General features: G+C 40.1%; 1 protein-coding gene across 4 annotated transcripts in view; it reads left to right on the top strand.

Moving 5' to 3' along the window:
• Nucleotides 1-16,148, top strand: part of ITPR1 (inositol 1,4,5-trisphosphate receptor type 1) — a 291,524-nt gene that overhangs the window by 246,341 nt on the left and 29,035 nt on the right. For all 4 annotated transcript variants that reach the window (XM_063121590.1, XM_063121591.1, XM_063121589.1 and 1 more), the window contains 7 exons: nt 1,005-1,127; nt 4,379-4,554; nt 4,814-4,978; nt 9,048-9,243; nt 10,665-10,769; nt 13,226-13,365; nt 14,112-14,277. In XM_063121590.1, coding sequence (XP_062977660.1) covers nt 1,005-1,127; nt 4,379-4,554; nt 4,814-4,978; nt 9,048-9,243; nt 10,665-10,769; nt 13,226-13,365; nt 14,112-14,277 — 1,071 coding nt within the window. The remainder of the gene's footprint in view (nt 1-1,004; nt 1,128-4,378; nt 4,555-4,813; nt 4,979-9,047; nt 9,244-10,664; nt 10,770-13,225; nt 13,366-14,111; nt 14,278-16,148) is intronic.

Below are 16,148 nucleotides of genomic sequence, written 5' to 3'. Positions count from 1 at the left end.
ATCAAGGGTCTTATCAATGTCCTGATGAGCCACCATAAATAGCTGGTGGACTGCCTTAGGCTTGGTTGGTCACAAATTGTACAGGCCTCCACTAATGTGGGATGACTAAGTTACAGGGATATCCGCATTTGCTTGGCACACTGGTCCATCTATATCTTTGTTGCATTCTCCAAAGCTTTATTATAACATAAGAAATTTTACATTTAGCTACTCTATTTAGGGTTTAGTAATGTAATGACTGATGGCCAAACTACATGTGACCTTAAGCACAGGATTGGCTGCTGCATGCTTGTTTTTTGTTCACCAAATAGCAGGGATGGGGACAGGGTGAAACAGCTCCAGACAGTGGCATGGAAGAGTGGGGAGTTAATCTTACGCTCCTGCCACAGTCCAAGTTCGGATTGCAACACTCTTCCACCTGCACAGAAGCTACTTGTTCTGGGAGGACTACCTTTAGCACCAATGGTAGCTTTTCTCCTAGGGCAAGCATCAACTTGGGACCATGGCAAGAGCAAAGATTAAATCTTCATCTCTTCATCTTAAACACACACACCCCAGCGACCTCCCCATACTGAGTTACCATCCTGGTCACGGGCCTGCTGCTGGGATTAATGAAACAAAAAATGAAACACACAAGGGCCTATGACCGTCATATGTTTAATGCAGCATTGAGCTTAGCTGCCAACCTTTTGTGTGTTTTTAATGTATAACTGACTTTTGGTCGCATGGTGCTTGCAAACTTAGATGGTATATAAAAATAACTCGTTTCTGTTTAATAAGACCTTTGATCTGAAAAGGCTTTTCAAGGAATCAAATGCCTTGAACTTATGGACTCTGCAAACACAATTAAAAGTGACTTTAAATCAGGTAGTAAAGATTACTGCAGTTGATAGTGTGTGATTCTAGGAACTATTGGCAATACATTGTTCTTTAGGGATTTCCCCCCTTCTTAGAAATACCTGATATCTTTGAATCTCTTAAAAACATTTTTTTTTTAATTGCAGCTCAACATATATTGTACTGGTGCTCCCGCAACATGTCCTTCTGGAGCAGCATTTCATTCAACCTTGCCGTCCTTATGAATCTATTGGTTGCATTTTTTTATCCATTTAAAGGAATCAAAGGAGGTACTAGTATTTCAAAGTTATGAAATGTAGTGTTTAAAATTAAATCACAAGTGTGGAGGGCTCTGTGAAGCATCTTAGTCTTGGTGAATGTTCAAGCCCTCTCCACTTTCCCAAGTGGTGAGAAGTCTAAGGGCAGTGCTAATGGTTTCACTCCTTTTGGTTGGCAGAGCACTGGAGACTTATAGTGTCTTTGCAACAACTATTTTATTTACAAATATGCAAGCAGAGAATAATGAATGCAAATGCCCTGCACACCAGGCAGCCTGACAGCTGAACATTCCTCAGATTCCAAAGCAACTGTGTGAAACCTCAGAGCCTGCCAGACTGAATCCAGTCTAACTAAAATCACAGCTTTCTGCCTTTAAGTCCAAATACAAACAACTTCTCATATTTTGTCTTTGTCCTCTTCCTCAAACTGTGATGGATGTCATATTCCAAAGGCAGGGGAGAACAATTTCTGGCCATCAAACATGAATGCTCTTTTGTCAAATTACTGAGTGCCCATTAATTTGTCAGGCTAACTGATGTTGATAAGCCCATTTATGCTAATCAAGACAGCCAAACTCATAACAGTATAGAGTTTGCTCCAAAGGAGCTGTCTCTCTTGCATGACTGGGTGAAGCTGTATATATGTACCAATAAATGATAATTGTCACATACCCTTGAGGCAACATTTGCTGTCTGTGACTTTTCAGAAACATCTGTAATAGGCCCAGCTTTGGACTTGTTATAGGGTGCAACTAAGGGAGTATCTACACACTTCTGTTTTAAAATAGGGATGGGTAGTTCAGTCTGTTTCCAGTCCATGACGCTTTCACAAGTGTCCATCATGTTTCTGCATTAATCTGATAGGTGTTTTTTTTTTTTAAAAAAAATGCACAAAACCCTGCATTTAAATACATACTAGTCTATATTTAGTTTTAATGTCCCCTACTGGTTTTTCCCCTCCTTCCCCTGTCTGTTACGGTGATTTTAGATTGTAAGCCATATGGCAGATTGTCTTGTTTTGTTTTATTCTGTACATCGCCATGAAAATTGATGGCGCTTTATAAATAAATATTAATAAATAATAATAATATTTTAATACATAGTCTTAAATCTATTAGCTATCAAAATATACATTTCTAAGAATATTTTGTCTCAAAACATTCATTTTAAAATACATTTTAATTGTAATGTTTGGGAAAGTGTGGATAGCTGTGTTAGTTCAGGAGGTACGGATCACGTCAGTTTGTATTGGGATTTGCAAAGACCAAATTCTATAGCATCCCTTCTTAAAAAATGTTTTAATGGTAATTCCCTTGCCTTGGGGAACCCTAGGAACTGTAGCTATATGAAGCAGATCTCAGACTATAAGAAAGAATTCTCAGCAACATTTTCACACATTCACAGTTCCCAGGATTCCTCAGAGAAAGCCATAACAATTAAACCGACATAGAACTGATGTATATGTGCAGTAAGACAATAGAACGGCGTGGAAAGAAATGTCAGTGTGCTCCATTTTCAGTTAGTGGGTGTTGAATTAAATTTAGGTTCACCAGTTTAGTGTGTTGTGATAAATCTGTCACCTACCAACTTTGTTCCATTGCAACTACTTGATGGTAAATGTAGTTCTTAAGTAAAGGTGATTAACAATGTGTATGGCACTTCAGTCAACTTTCTATGAGATTTATTGTAAAAGAGAAACAATGACTTTCTTTTGCATAAAGTTATTATGTTCTATGTGAAAATAAATATTAACCTGACTTTCAGCAACCCCCTACAAACATCTGGAAGAAAGTTTCATTGAACTCAGTGGGATTTACTTCAGATTACACATGAATAGAATTGGACTATTATAGTCTGACTCAATTATAGCTGTGCAGTATAAATATGCCACAGGTGGCATACAATGTAGTTTTGTATATCTTGAAAGGCTTTATGAAAACCCTAGCTTCCACAATTTTATGCTAGCCTCTAGCCTGATTTATTTATTTATTTATTTATTTTAATGTGTATTAGTTTATTATCCTTCAGCACAAGGGTCGAATTACTTTATTTTATTTATTGCATTTCTATACCGCCCAATTGCCAAAGCTCTCCGAGACCTGAAAGGATAATGGGGAAAATGGTAAAGATAGAAACTGAAGGCAGTTTAAAAAAATAATAGCCAGTTTCATATTTTTTTAATTTATGGGCCATTGACGGGTAAGGCAGGCTACCCATGGAAAATGGAAGTTACCATTTTGGGCTGTAGAAAGAGAAACAGTGTAGTGTTCTCACAAAGCTCCATTTGCCATAACTGGGAATGAGAGACCGTGTCCCCCACCCCACCCCATGCCTACAAGAAGAATGTTAATTCGTTTTTAATAGATTTATATACTGCTTACTGTATTTAAAAAAGATTTCCAAATATTATTAGTGTGGTTGCTATTTATATTCTTATACCAAGTTTTTTTCCCCACAAGATGTAACTTTTTTGAAACAATATAGAGATCTGTTTACCAGTGATGGAAGGTAGGATGAGGGTACACCACGCTTTCAAAACAATCTGAAAAACAACAAAATAATAGTCTCTTCAGCTTCATTTGATTGGTATTTATAATTGGACTCCAGTGAGGCATATTCTGGGCTAGTTTTTTACGATTCTTTAATGAAAGAGTATTTTTTATGAAAGCGTCCTAAAGTTACATAAACAGGGGCTTTTGTGGGATGCTGTCTGTAATAGGAGAAAGGAGCAACAGGAGTACACAAGTAATAGGTTTATATGAATAACACTAACTGTTTGTGCCAATGACATTTTTATTCATTAAAGTGCATTCAAGGAGCTGTCTTCAGCCCTTTATCAGTCTGAAAATCACAATGTCTAGACAAGCAAGTTAGTAAGCAATATTGGATGATGATATCAGAAAATGGCATTTACGTGGGCAATTTTTAAAGTGTTTCTTCAAGTAGATGGAGAAAGCGTTTCTCCAAGCCAGGACAGCTGGGTTTTTGTTTTCAAAAGGTTGGTAAAACACTTGGTTTTAGCAGAACTGGGGGCGGGGGGAGAGGACTAATATGTATTTCCTGGAATCTACAGGACAACTTTTTTATATCTCCTTTTGTTTCTGATTTGTAGTTTATATGGTTTCTTTTTAGGTATATTTTTAAATATGGTATTTTGTGTCATCGTTAGCAGCCCTAAGGGCTCTGTGGAGCCATGTTAGCAAAGGATACATTTTAAAATAAATTAAAAAGTGATCTCTTTTTGTGTGTTTTCTCCTCCTCAGGTACGCTGGAGCCCCACCTGTCAGGCTTACTCTGGACAGCCATGCTAATATCACTTGCTATAGTTATTGCCTTACCTAAACCTCACGGCATTAGAGCTTTAATAGCTTCCACAATATTACGGTTAATATTTTCAGTAGGCTTACAGCCAACATTATTTCTTCTAGGGGCTTTCAATGTAAGTATCAAATGAGATTTTCTGACCATATTTTGCCTTGTACCATAAAAAAAACTCTGTGTGCTTAAGTATTAGTAATTAAGTATTTTGCCCAAAAGTATTAACTGTGAATTTAAAAGAATCTCCAACAAGGAATTTTCCAACAAGATGTAGAAACTGGTATATTGTAATAATACATTTTCTGAAACACCCTTGCCATTTTTAAGTGAGAATTAGTGGTTTAATTGTACGTTCATCCTACCTTTCCTTTGCTTTGCAGGTTTGTAATAAAATAATATTTCTGATGAGTTTTGTTGGTAACTGTGGTACATTCACTAGAGGATACAAAGCCATGATCATGGATGTGGAATTCCTTTATCATCTACTGTACCTTCTTATTTGTGCAATGGGCCTCTTTGTTCATGAATTTTTCTACAGTTTGCTGGTAAGTGTTTAACTGCCATCTTAAAATTCAACTGTGCTTGATTGTTGTGGATATTAGTAACTTTGTGTGATGTTAATGCATTTAAGCTGACTTGCAGAGGAATACTGGTCTGCAGGGCTGCAAGTCATGGCATTTACATGTGGCATATCCTGACTTGAAATAATTCCCCACTCTGACTGGGATCCAAAGAACTGCACAGCTAGTTTTGCAAACCTAACAGGCCGTGGTCATGCGCCTCCTGAGTAACAGTACCACCGCCACCATCCTGCGCAGCCCATGCCATCTGTCAGGGATGCTTTAGGGTGGATTCCTGCACTGAGCAGGGGGTTGGACTCGATGGCCTTATAGGCCAACTCTACTATTCTATGATTCTATGATAAACCACTTTTAATTAATTTATTTATTGCATTTTTATACTGCCCAATAGCTGAAGCTCTCTGGGCGGTTCACAAAAATTAAAAAATTGAGAGAACTAGTTTGCAATATGGCATAATGCTGTAGCATTCAAAGGAAAAAAGTAAACAGTCCTATTGGGCATACCAAAGTGTTCTTTAGATCCCAGTCTCTGGCTCAGTTCAGACAACACGTTAGTCAATGCAGTGTGAAAACTTCACTCAACGGTTGAGTTTTTAGGAGGTGCTCCCTACACAACATTTTCTACTTCCACCACTGTGTGACTGTGGACTGCCGTGGAGTTGAGTAAAATCCATCACGATGTTTGAGTGATAATTCCTCTGCCCTCTCTCTTCCCTTGGTCCTCCCGATGGTATCCCATCAGCCATTGCTGCAAAAAAACCCAAACCCAATCCTGGCAGCTCTCCTAGAGTGGCACTCTCTCCTTTTGCCGCTCTTGCCAGGGAACTCTGTAGCCAATGGGAAAAGTCAACTCAATGCAAGAGAAAACTCCACGGAGCCTGCCACACAACATGCAACACAATGGTTGTACAGGAACTCTCCTCTGCACAGCGTGGATATTCTGTGTGGAGTGTTTTCCCAAAACACTCCACTGTTGCATGGAATTTTCTTACCAGTCAACATATTTCTCAGTGGTGGTTTAAAAACTCCACCATGAGTTCTAAAACCACCGTTGAGAAACGTGTTGTCTGAACTGAGCCTCTGTTTGGAATGGCTACTTTTCAGGAGCCCAGCTGCATCTTTTTTCCTTCAAAGAGGGAGGGAGGAATGCAGCCCAATCCCAGAGATAATTGAAATCTATGGGACACGTTAGTGACATCAGACTTAAAGGTGAAACTACACGTTATAAAGAAAATGCCAGTACTGGGTGAACTACCCTCTGCATGTTTCAGAAATAATTCAGTAATTAGTGAGTGCCGTTTTTGCACCTTGTTTTAGAGCTTTCTCTTGATTTGCAATATTAGTGTATGCACGCCAATGATGCCATGCCTTATTGTATGTCTGAGGAGTGGGCAATTATGGACCCTTTCCACTCCCCAGGTGGGCCAAACACCCTGCAACCACTAAAAGAATAAATTTATTTATTGATTTATTACATTTTATACCGCCCAATAACCGAAGCTCTCTGGGCAGTTCACAAAAATTAAAACCATTAAGAACATAATAAAACATCCAACAATCTAATAACCCAAATACAAAATACAGTATAAAAAGCACAACCAGGATAAAACCACACAGAAATTGATATAGGATTAAAATACAGAATTAAAACAGCAAAGTTTAAATTTAGGTGTTAAAATACTGAGAAAATAAAAAGGTCTTCAGCTGGTGACGAAAAGAATACAGTGTAGGTGCCAGACAGACCTCTCTGGGGAGCTCATTCCACAGCTGGGGTGCCACAGCGGAGAAAGCCCTCCTCCTAGTAGCCACCTGCCTCACTTCCATTTTAAAGTATAGTTTAAAATGGTGTCTGTATCAGCTACAGAACACTAGAAGGGTCAAAATTATCTAAAAGCAAGCTAATTTTAACCCTTTGGGTGCTCTGTAGGACACAATTTAAAACAAAACAAAAAACATGTTTAACTGAACTTAGGGGCAATGGGGGCCGCATGCAGACCATGGGCTATATATTGCCCATCCTTGATATATATATTAGAAATTCTTGGTTCTCAGTATTAGCTGTGACAGAGCTGCTTGGAAATTCAACTGCCCTTCCCCCTTCTAAAAAAATCACATGCAGGAAAAAGAGAGTTGGGGATCAATCATTTACATAACAACCATATAAAACATTCTCCCCATCACTGGCAGAATTACCAAACAGAAAACATATTCACCAGACGAAAGGCTGCTTTTCTGTGTGACCTGCTCATGTACTTCACAGCAATTGGCAAAGGTTTCAGCAAAAGGAAAGGGTTTAATATGAAAGATGTCTTATGCACGTGGCTTCAAAGCAGCTATGTTTTGGGATCCTTACTCTGGATGCACAGAATCTCAATGTAATGCTGAGCCAGAGAAGAACTTATGGAACAAATGCCGCTCAATTCATAATACAGCCAATCATTATGAGCTGGAAAATTCATGTTATGAATGTCAGTGACATAACTAGAAAACACTGGGGTCCCAATTATCAGTTTTCTTCATAAGGCAAACGCAAGGATGGCATTTGCAGGGGAGTGGCTACAGGCCCCCACAGTTCTGCTCAGCAAATGTTCATCCCCAAGGCTGCTCTTAATATTATCCCCCCATTTGTGCTCCAAAATCAGAAGGATGCCTGGCTGATAGGAAAATGGGCTGGAAGAAGTAGGTAGGTAGGTGTGTGTGTGTGTGTGTGAAGAATTGGTGGGCTTGGTGGTGGAGGTAGGAATGCTAGCTCCAATTTCCCCTTGCAAATGTCCCTAAGCTTGTCCTGAAGCATGGTCCCTCTCCCCACCACCATTTTTACTGCCATACTCACAAGATGCAAATATGGAGGGCGTTTGATTATTCCAAAGGGAATGATGAAGGGAGGAAATTGGGAGGCTTACTGTGAAAGTAGCTCTCCTGGGGGTTGGCAGTCATCATTTAACCCCTCACTGGCCTTATGAATGTTGGTACAACATTGCCTAGTGTCATTCGAAGAGGAATTATGCATAAAAAATGGTTCATGTAAAAAAAAAACACCAATCCCCCTTGGAATGACACATTGTCACATATGGGGAAAACCATGGTAGTCATTAGTTGCCAGAAAGAGTACCGTCACCACCTTTGCAAACTGTCAGTGGCAAGAACAAAGAACATGTGTGAGTGAGCAAGGCCTTTTCACCCTGAAACTCCTTCCTCACCCATTCAAGTGAAAGTTCATTTGTTTAGAATGTTCAGATCAACCCTAATTATGTCTCTTCCTTCTCTTCTATAATGTTATCTCCACAAACAGAGTTTTAGGAATATGCTGTTCCCCAAGCAATGTGTAGCTCCATCCAAAGATCGATCCATTTCCATGGGACTTAAGTGTGACTCAGTCCCTTTGGTTCAGGGCAACTGTCTCCTGATAACTAGTTCATTCACAGAGACCACAAAGTTTCCATTAGGCCACTCTGTGGCTTTTCATCGATGCACTAATTATTCATATGGGGATTTCCATGTCAAATTTCAAGCTGCAATTCCACTGCAGTTCAGTTGCATGCCACATTATGGGTGTGGAGCAAACAAGGGTATGCTCTACATCCATAATAATCCATGCTTATTGCACAACTAGGTAGACCCTGCGTTAAGGTTTTTAATTTGCCATACCGTGGCAGTGTTGTTCTGTAATTTCTGAACTAGAATTCACACTGCTGCTAGGCCACTGGCCCAAGGACAAGCAAACTAACTATGTTTGTAATTGTTTAGTTGATTATGGAAGAAAAGGTCTGGTCCTTAATAGAACCCCCATTGTAGTAGATTTTCATTTACTTAGTTTAATAATGTTGCTTTTTCTTATTTGTTTTTTGAGGTTTTGGTAGCAATCTCAGAAAGTGATTGTTGAACTGGGGTCGGCAAAAAAATATCAGGATTTTAAAAAGCAGATAACTCCAAAATATTTAATTGCTCTTACAGACACTGAGGCATAGTAAGACTTTACCTGTTTTTAATTGATAGAACATTTGTGAAACATTTTGAACTGTCCTTTTCCCAGCTTTTTGACTTGGTGTACAGAGAGGAGACCTTGCTGAATGTCATTAAGAGTGTCACTCGCAATGGACGCTCCATCATCCTGACTGCTGTTCTTGCTCTTATCTTGGTTTACCTATTCTCGATAGTGGGCTACCTGTTCTTCAAAGATGACTTTATCTTGGAAGTAGATAAGCTACCTAATGAGACGTTATTGCCAGGTTGGTACTAGGCTTTTCTTCTTCACAAAAGTGTTCTACCACACATCAGGTGTTTTATCTTGTGAATGTCAAAATCCCTCCACAGATGATTGCCTGCTCAGACCAGATTCCCTTTGAGAACATTCTATTATAAACGGAGATCTTGTTGTTTAGAAAGCATATATAATTTGGCTGTAAAGCAAATTTGACTACTTCCAGCTCTGCTTGTTAGAAGTTCTTTTGCTCTGTGCTGTACGTTAGTATAGATTATCTAGTACAGTAGAATCAAAACTATATTTGTGGGCAACAAAATAGTCCATAGCGATCTTGTTCTGCACCAAATATATTCAAATTATGTGATCTGGATAAACTTGTGCAAAAAAATAAATCATGTATCTGTCACATTTGTTTCCAACGTTTAAAAAAACATTTTGGGAAGGTCTGGTGTGGTTAATTAAGAGCGTGGGAATGTAAAAAAGGGGGGAAGGACAAAAAGCTATACAAGTAGTGAAACCCTACTCCTGATTGATGGAGTTCTCTTTAACCCTATTTTGGCATCTAAGATATCTCTAGAAACTTTCCACATGCTTTTCCTACAAACATAAGGACTAGAAACTTACTTGGCCAAGTAGAAGTTTTCACTCTCGTGCAGCAATCTGGTGAACATACAGAATATGCACAAACTTGACTGGACCTACTGCCATGAAGGCGACTAGTCTGCAGTGCATATATAGATTGCCACAAGTGATGATAACATATGCATGCCATTTGTGCATTGGGATGCTAGCATTGGCTACTTTGTCTCCTGTTTACACCACATGTGCATGCATCAAAACACACACAGCACAATCCTATACATGTCTATGCAGACATAAATCCCTTTGAGTTCAATGAGGTTTACCTGATTAAAGTGGGTATATGATTTAAAACTGAATTACCAAAGCTGTTTCCTGCATAACTGCTTTCCTTTTAGGAATTTTGTCTTGATAATTTTTAAGATGTCCTTAGCCAAAACCCAGTTCCAACCATTTCAAGACAATTTTGTCTGTGGCTCACTGAATTCTTCATTAGAATAAGATGTAAAAATGTAAATTCATGCCATGTCAGACCTTGCAACACACAGTCAATGAAAGATCCCCATCCCACCTGTTACAGGGTGCTTGCTGGATGTGTTGTAAATTATCAAAAGTTTGAATGTTAAACCTTAATGAACTTGAATGTTGGCAAAACGTGAATGGATTTTACTTCACAAAAGATAACTTTTAGATATTTTCATTTGCTGTATGCCATCTTGAGAGCCTTTGAACTGGGAAATAATACATATTTTAACTTAGCAACTACTATAATAAAATAATTGGAGCAAGGCATGCTAACGGATGTTTGAGAACTCTTGCATCATGATAAGCTACATTACAGGTATTGTAATTTTTTAAAACTTCTAGATCAGCACACTGAAAGTAGTGAGGCAATGACCAGCGAGTTCCTGTATTCTAATGTATGCAGAATAGGGAGCGGTGAAAACTGTTCTTCCGTTGTTCCTTCCACAGGTAAGTATCTTTGCATCATTTCGTTTTTAACGTGCTAGTTTGGAATTGCTATTTGTATCACCTTATGTCTGATACGATGCAGAACTTACCCACCCTGGCTTCCTTTACATGCAATGTTTGGGATGGAGCACAATGACTGCTGTGATAGTGCAGCATGACACCTTCCGTGCTGCGATTCCAAGCTGACCCAGGATATTGAACCCACATAACAACGTTAATTTCTGCAGGTGCCCTGGCAATCATTGTCATTGAGCTCCATCACACCTACTTTTTTTCCCTGGCATGCACCCATGAGTTTGACCTCCATTTCTTCAGCACGGCAAGTGCTGGTCCCTTTCACGATGATGGCTATACCGGGGGACTCTCTTTTCACTTGTCTGCTCTCCCGTTATTGTGTCCGCCCCACCCTGCCCTTTCTCCTTCCCCCTCAACTTCATTGGTTCTTGTCGGGTGATAGGCATAGCAGCCTCTCCCCCCACCCTCGCTCTGGCTTTGTTATCTAGCATTTTACTGATTCAATGTTTAATCGGCTAGGTGCCTTTTCTGCAGGCAGGGAGGCAAGGAGGGTGGGGTTGGAGCAGGAAAAGCCTATTCGACTGGCTCAGTTCATTTGACAAGGTGTGCTGGAGGAGGAGAACCGCCCCACTCTCCTGTTTTGTCACGTTGAAAGCACACACCATCAGCAAAAGAAAAAAACACGAGGATGGCAATACACAGGAGTGGAAGGGCGCTTTAATCCTGCATGGAGGAAATAAACCAGACTTTCTCCACTCCAAAATAGGGCAGAAAAGGGAGGGGAAGAAGTGAGATGAGTGCAGGACAGTGACAACGTCATGTGAATATCGCTTTGCAAAACCACAAACCAGGCATGACGAGAGTGAGATAAAATGCTGGTGTGATGGAGCTCGTTGTTAGAGGCATTAAGTCACACCAACTGGTGCTTCCGAAAAGTGGAAGTGCATGACCTGCTCCCAGTCAATCTGTCTTTCGATCCAGCCACCTGCCGCTGCTTCCACCTGCTTTTGTGCCATTTCTAAGAGCCTCCTGAAGCATTTATCTAGCTGGCTGCTGCTGGAAACACCCTCCCGGTCCAGTTGGATCAGGGATCTTTTATTGTTTTTATGCAGTAACCAAACAGATCTTTTTATGTTCTTATATTGGAACCAAGTCAGTTACTATGTACTTTAAACATATATTGCCTTGGAGAGTAATTTGCTTTCTAGAAACCCCTCACCCTTCCCCCAAAGCCCCATTTCTCCCTAGTGACATTAATTTCCACCAAGAGTGGCTAATTGCTCAATCATTGTTCATTGTGTCAATTGACTTTTGAGTTTTTTAAAATTAATTCTGATGTCTATTGTTGCATTGTTTTTATCTTGTGAGCTGCCTTGAGAGAGTTTTGTGCACTAAAAAGCAACCAAAATATTTTAAATAGAATAGTAGAGCTGGAAGGGGCCTCTAAGACCATCGAGTCCAAACCCCTGTTCAATGCTGGGATCCGCCTTAAAGCATACCCGACAGTGCAGTTATTTGTTCTTCATTCCCTGCAAATTTATTTTGTTGCTGGAATTAATCGTATTGCCGTCAGACCCAGGTGGGACGTTGGCACCTTTTGAAGTCAAAATATTGTGGATGTGAAAATGTCAGTGAGACCTATCAGCCTGTCTTAGTTTATTTACTTGAGCATTCCTTAAGGCAAATTAAGAAACACAAAACGATTCTTCCCAGTCACCTTTGATGGAGAAGGAAGATGTAACATTGGAAGCCCAGATGAGGACATAAAGTAGCTGTGCTTGGTAGATTGCTCCTAACCTTGAAATGGAGGCATATGACACTGTTCAAATATACAGTACAGAATAGAAGACTTACTTTATAGCAGAGGTACACAGTTCAGATCATTCTGAGGGCCACTTATTCATTTTCATAAATTCAAGCAGGACATGTTGCTACATTAACTGTGTAAAATAATAAATTACATTTTGTAATAATTTACCAGTGTTCCTTTCTAACTCTTTTTTTCTCTCTGCATCCCATCACATGTGCTTTCTTCTCTTCATGAACCTCTGGGTGCTTCCAGAAAATGCTTTCGTTTATTGTGTAATTGCCCTTTCTCAAATATGGACTTACTCCCTACATTGCTCCCCGTCCCACTTTTTAATAAAAGTTCTCACAGCTCAGAACATGATGACTGAGTCCGTATCACAGATGAGGAGAGCTGTTGCCATATTCCCAGTTTGTAGGATTTATTTAACAAACAAACAAAAACGGCTTCGCAACATGACACTGTGACCTTGTATAGAAATGTAAGAGGAAACAGGACGGGGCTGGTATTCCTGTGGTGTCATGGCTATCTCAAAGTGGCAGTGCATGTTCAAGCAAAGACGAGAATGTGAAATATGGTAAGAGATTTTCAGGCCTGCTCTGTGTCACAGTGGTGTCCTAACTGTGTTTAATAGAACTGTTTTCTGAAGACGCTGAGGAAGAGGATAAAGAACATACGTGCGAAACATTGCTGATGTGCATTGTTACTGTGCTTAGCCATGGCCTGCGGAGTGGGGGCGGTGTAGGAGATGTGCTCAGGAAACCATCCAAGGAGGTAAATTACCACCGTATGTGAGAGGGGAAGTGTAGAGAGAGAGAATCAAATGGGGTTAAAGGTCTAGAAAGGAATTGGAATGCTTTTCCATGGGGTGGGGAAAATCTCTTTCTGCATCAGCCAGAAAAAGCCAAGTAGTGTCACATGCAAAGGCTGAGTATTTGACTTATTTGAAGACACAGGGTGGGGGTGTGGGGGTGCGCGTGCACCCACGCACGCATGCACCCACCCGTGTAACTGCTTTTGCTCAATGAATAGACTCTTGTAATAGCAACAGTGAGGGAATTTCAGTGTTGAAGTTTTTTGGCCATACTAGCACTTGCAGAGGTATTAAATAAAACTACCCTTAATAGAAACACTGGTCTTGAGTTATAGAAGTTGACAATGTTGTAGTAAGTCAGCTCTGTTATTTGTGCAAGCACTTCCCCACCATTCTGTTCCCTTTACTACCTGTGACTTATGAGCAGCTTTTGGTCATGCAAAGAGTTTCTTGTGAACCATGACAGTAGCTACTTGCAGAATTGCTGTAATGACATTTCTGCACTATTGGAGTGCTAGACCTGTAAGGGAAAAAAAATCCCCCCCCCAAAAGAGTGCCCCCCCATATGCATCTACATATTCAACTGTCACATTATTTCAGTCCTCAAGTTATGCCCTTCTTAATGTAATTCCTCTTTTCCTTCACATCCCACCCTATTCTTTCCACAATGGCCTTCCATACTTCAGATTTATCATTTGTATTTTAGGAACCTCTTTTTGCTGCAAGAGTGATCTACGACCTTCTCTTCTTCTTCATGGTGATCATTATTGTCCTCAATCTGATTTTTGGTGTTATTATTGATACCTTTGCTGATCTCAGAAGTGAGAAACAGAAGAAAGAGGAAATTTTAAAAACAACATGCTTTATTTGTGGTAAGTATAAAATTAGCAGTTGTACTCTTCCAGTTAAATACAGGAATATCCAAAAATAATAATAATGTATGGTTTTATCAGTGGACTCAACATTCCTTCTCCATCACATGATGATGATGGTTCTTATGGCTAACCACTGTTGTATAATCAGCAGAAAACTTCTCAGTACTTGCTTTTTTGACAAAGAAAAAGAATAAACACCTTAACAAGAAAAAGCTAGGTTTTATATTTATATGTGAACCTGAACCACTGATCTATTTCAAGTAAGGTACATAATTTGATAGGGAGGCTGCCCATTCCTGGTTCACAGGTCTGAGTGATTGTGTGTGTTTAAATCTATATTATGGATGCATTGCTCATACGTACATGCTCACCTGGATATTTATAGAATAAGCTCCAAAAGGCCACATAATTTTCAGGTTTCTGTAATTGTAAACCTCCATGAGAGAAATATTCTTCGTCCTCAGATACTTGGTACAGTGCTATGTCTTCTTCTACAGCAGCCCTTCCCCAACCTGATACCCTCCGGATGTGTTGGGCTACATTTTGAGATACCCCATTTTCTTTCTTTCTTGATATTTTTTGAAGTTAATTTTCATGAAGCCTGTAAAATACTGCAGTGTGTACAGTGTGGTATAAAGTTTTCAGATCTACACAAGGCAGAGAGCATAATTTTATGTGGATCCTCCCATGAGGCAGGGTGACACCCTCAACTCAGGCAATGGATCAGGGGTGGCGGTAGATTGTCTCGTCTCCCCCCATCAACCGCTGAAAGAACTGCCTACCTCCACTGTCAAAGGGGCCCAATACTTCACTCTGAGGAAGGACTCCTCAGAGCAGTGTATTGGGTAAGCAGGCACTCCAGAGAGCACTACTGACTGACTTCCTGTGGTATCAAATGCAACAGCAGGAGCGTGGTTAAGTGGGTCTGATGCCTTGATCTGAGGAATTCTTCCACCTCAGAGCAAGGAACCCTCAGAGGCAGAGCAAGGTATTGATGAAGGATTCCTCAGAGTGAGGGATTGGGTAGTGTGGACACTTTGGAGAGTCCTACCATTCACTTTCTAGCTGGCAGGAAAGCAGCCTTCCTCCGAGCAATGTATTGTGGGCATGGTGACCCTGCAGACAACCTGTGCCACAGCATAGGAAGATCTTTGCGCTGCTGCTGTCTGGATAATATAGGGTCACATGCAGTTTTTCTATAATGTATAGAATGTCTTGTGAGTTTAAAGCAGGAAAGATGATGCGCATTACCTAAAACAGTTTCATATACAATAGCGAGGCAACATTTCTCTGTTTTTAAATATTGCTGAAAGCCTGTGGTTCTAATCCAACTAGTATTTATGTGCATCTAGACACACAGAATTTTAACAGTGAGTTTGCTATGGAGGCACACTCGCTGCATTTTGGTCAGATAGTCACACTTTTTCATGCAGTGGAGTTCAAGGGGAGCCTGTTCCTTCTGCTTGCTGCTCTCTAAAATCAAGCTGAGAGAAAACAACAGAGCAGCTCATTATTGTCTGCATGTATGTACACATCCTTGCTTGTGCTTAAGTCTTATTAAAATCAATGAGATGAGTTATTAACAACTCATGTTAGTACCCAGTGATTGAATTGAGACAGCACAACTAACATTAGCGACTGGTTCTGTAGTATGTAAGATAGTAGTATCTTCAACATCTAATTTTACTTTAATTTCTCGTGCATCTGGCTTTGCACAGTAGGTTGCAATTAGAAGCACACAAGCACCCATGTATCAGTAATGAGAGGTCACCCATGCAGCCCACTTTCACAAGACTATCCTCTTCCTCTTCCTCACCCATGTGGGAAAATGATAGACCCATGCAAATGGAAGCTCTTGATAGACTTTG

This window comes from Elgaria multicarinata, chromosome 3 (genome assembly GCF_023053635.1).
Source record: "Elgaria multicarinata webbii isolate HBS135686 ecotype San Diego chromosome 3, rElgMul1.1.pri, whole genome shotgun sequence".
NCBI lineage: Eukaryota > Metazoa > Chordata > Lepidosauria > Squamata > Anguidae > Elgaria > Elgaria multicarinata.
This window is presented reverse-complemented; position numbering and strand designations above follow the sequence as displayed.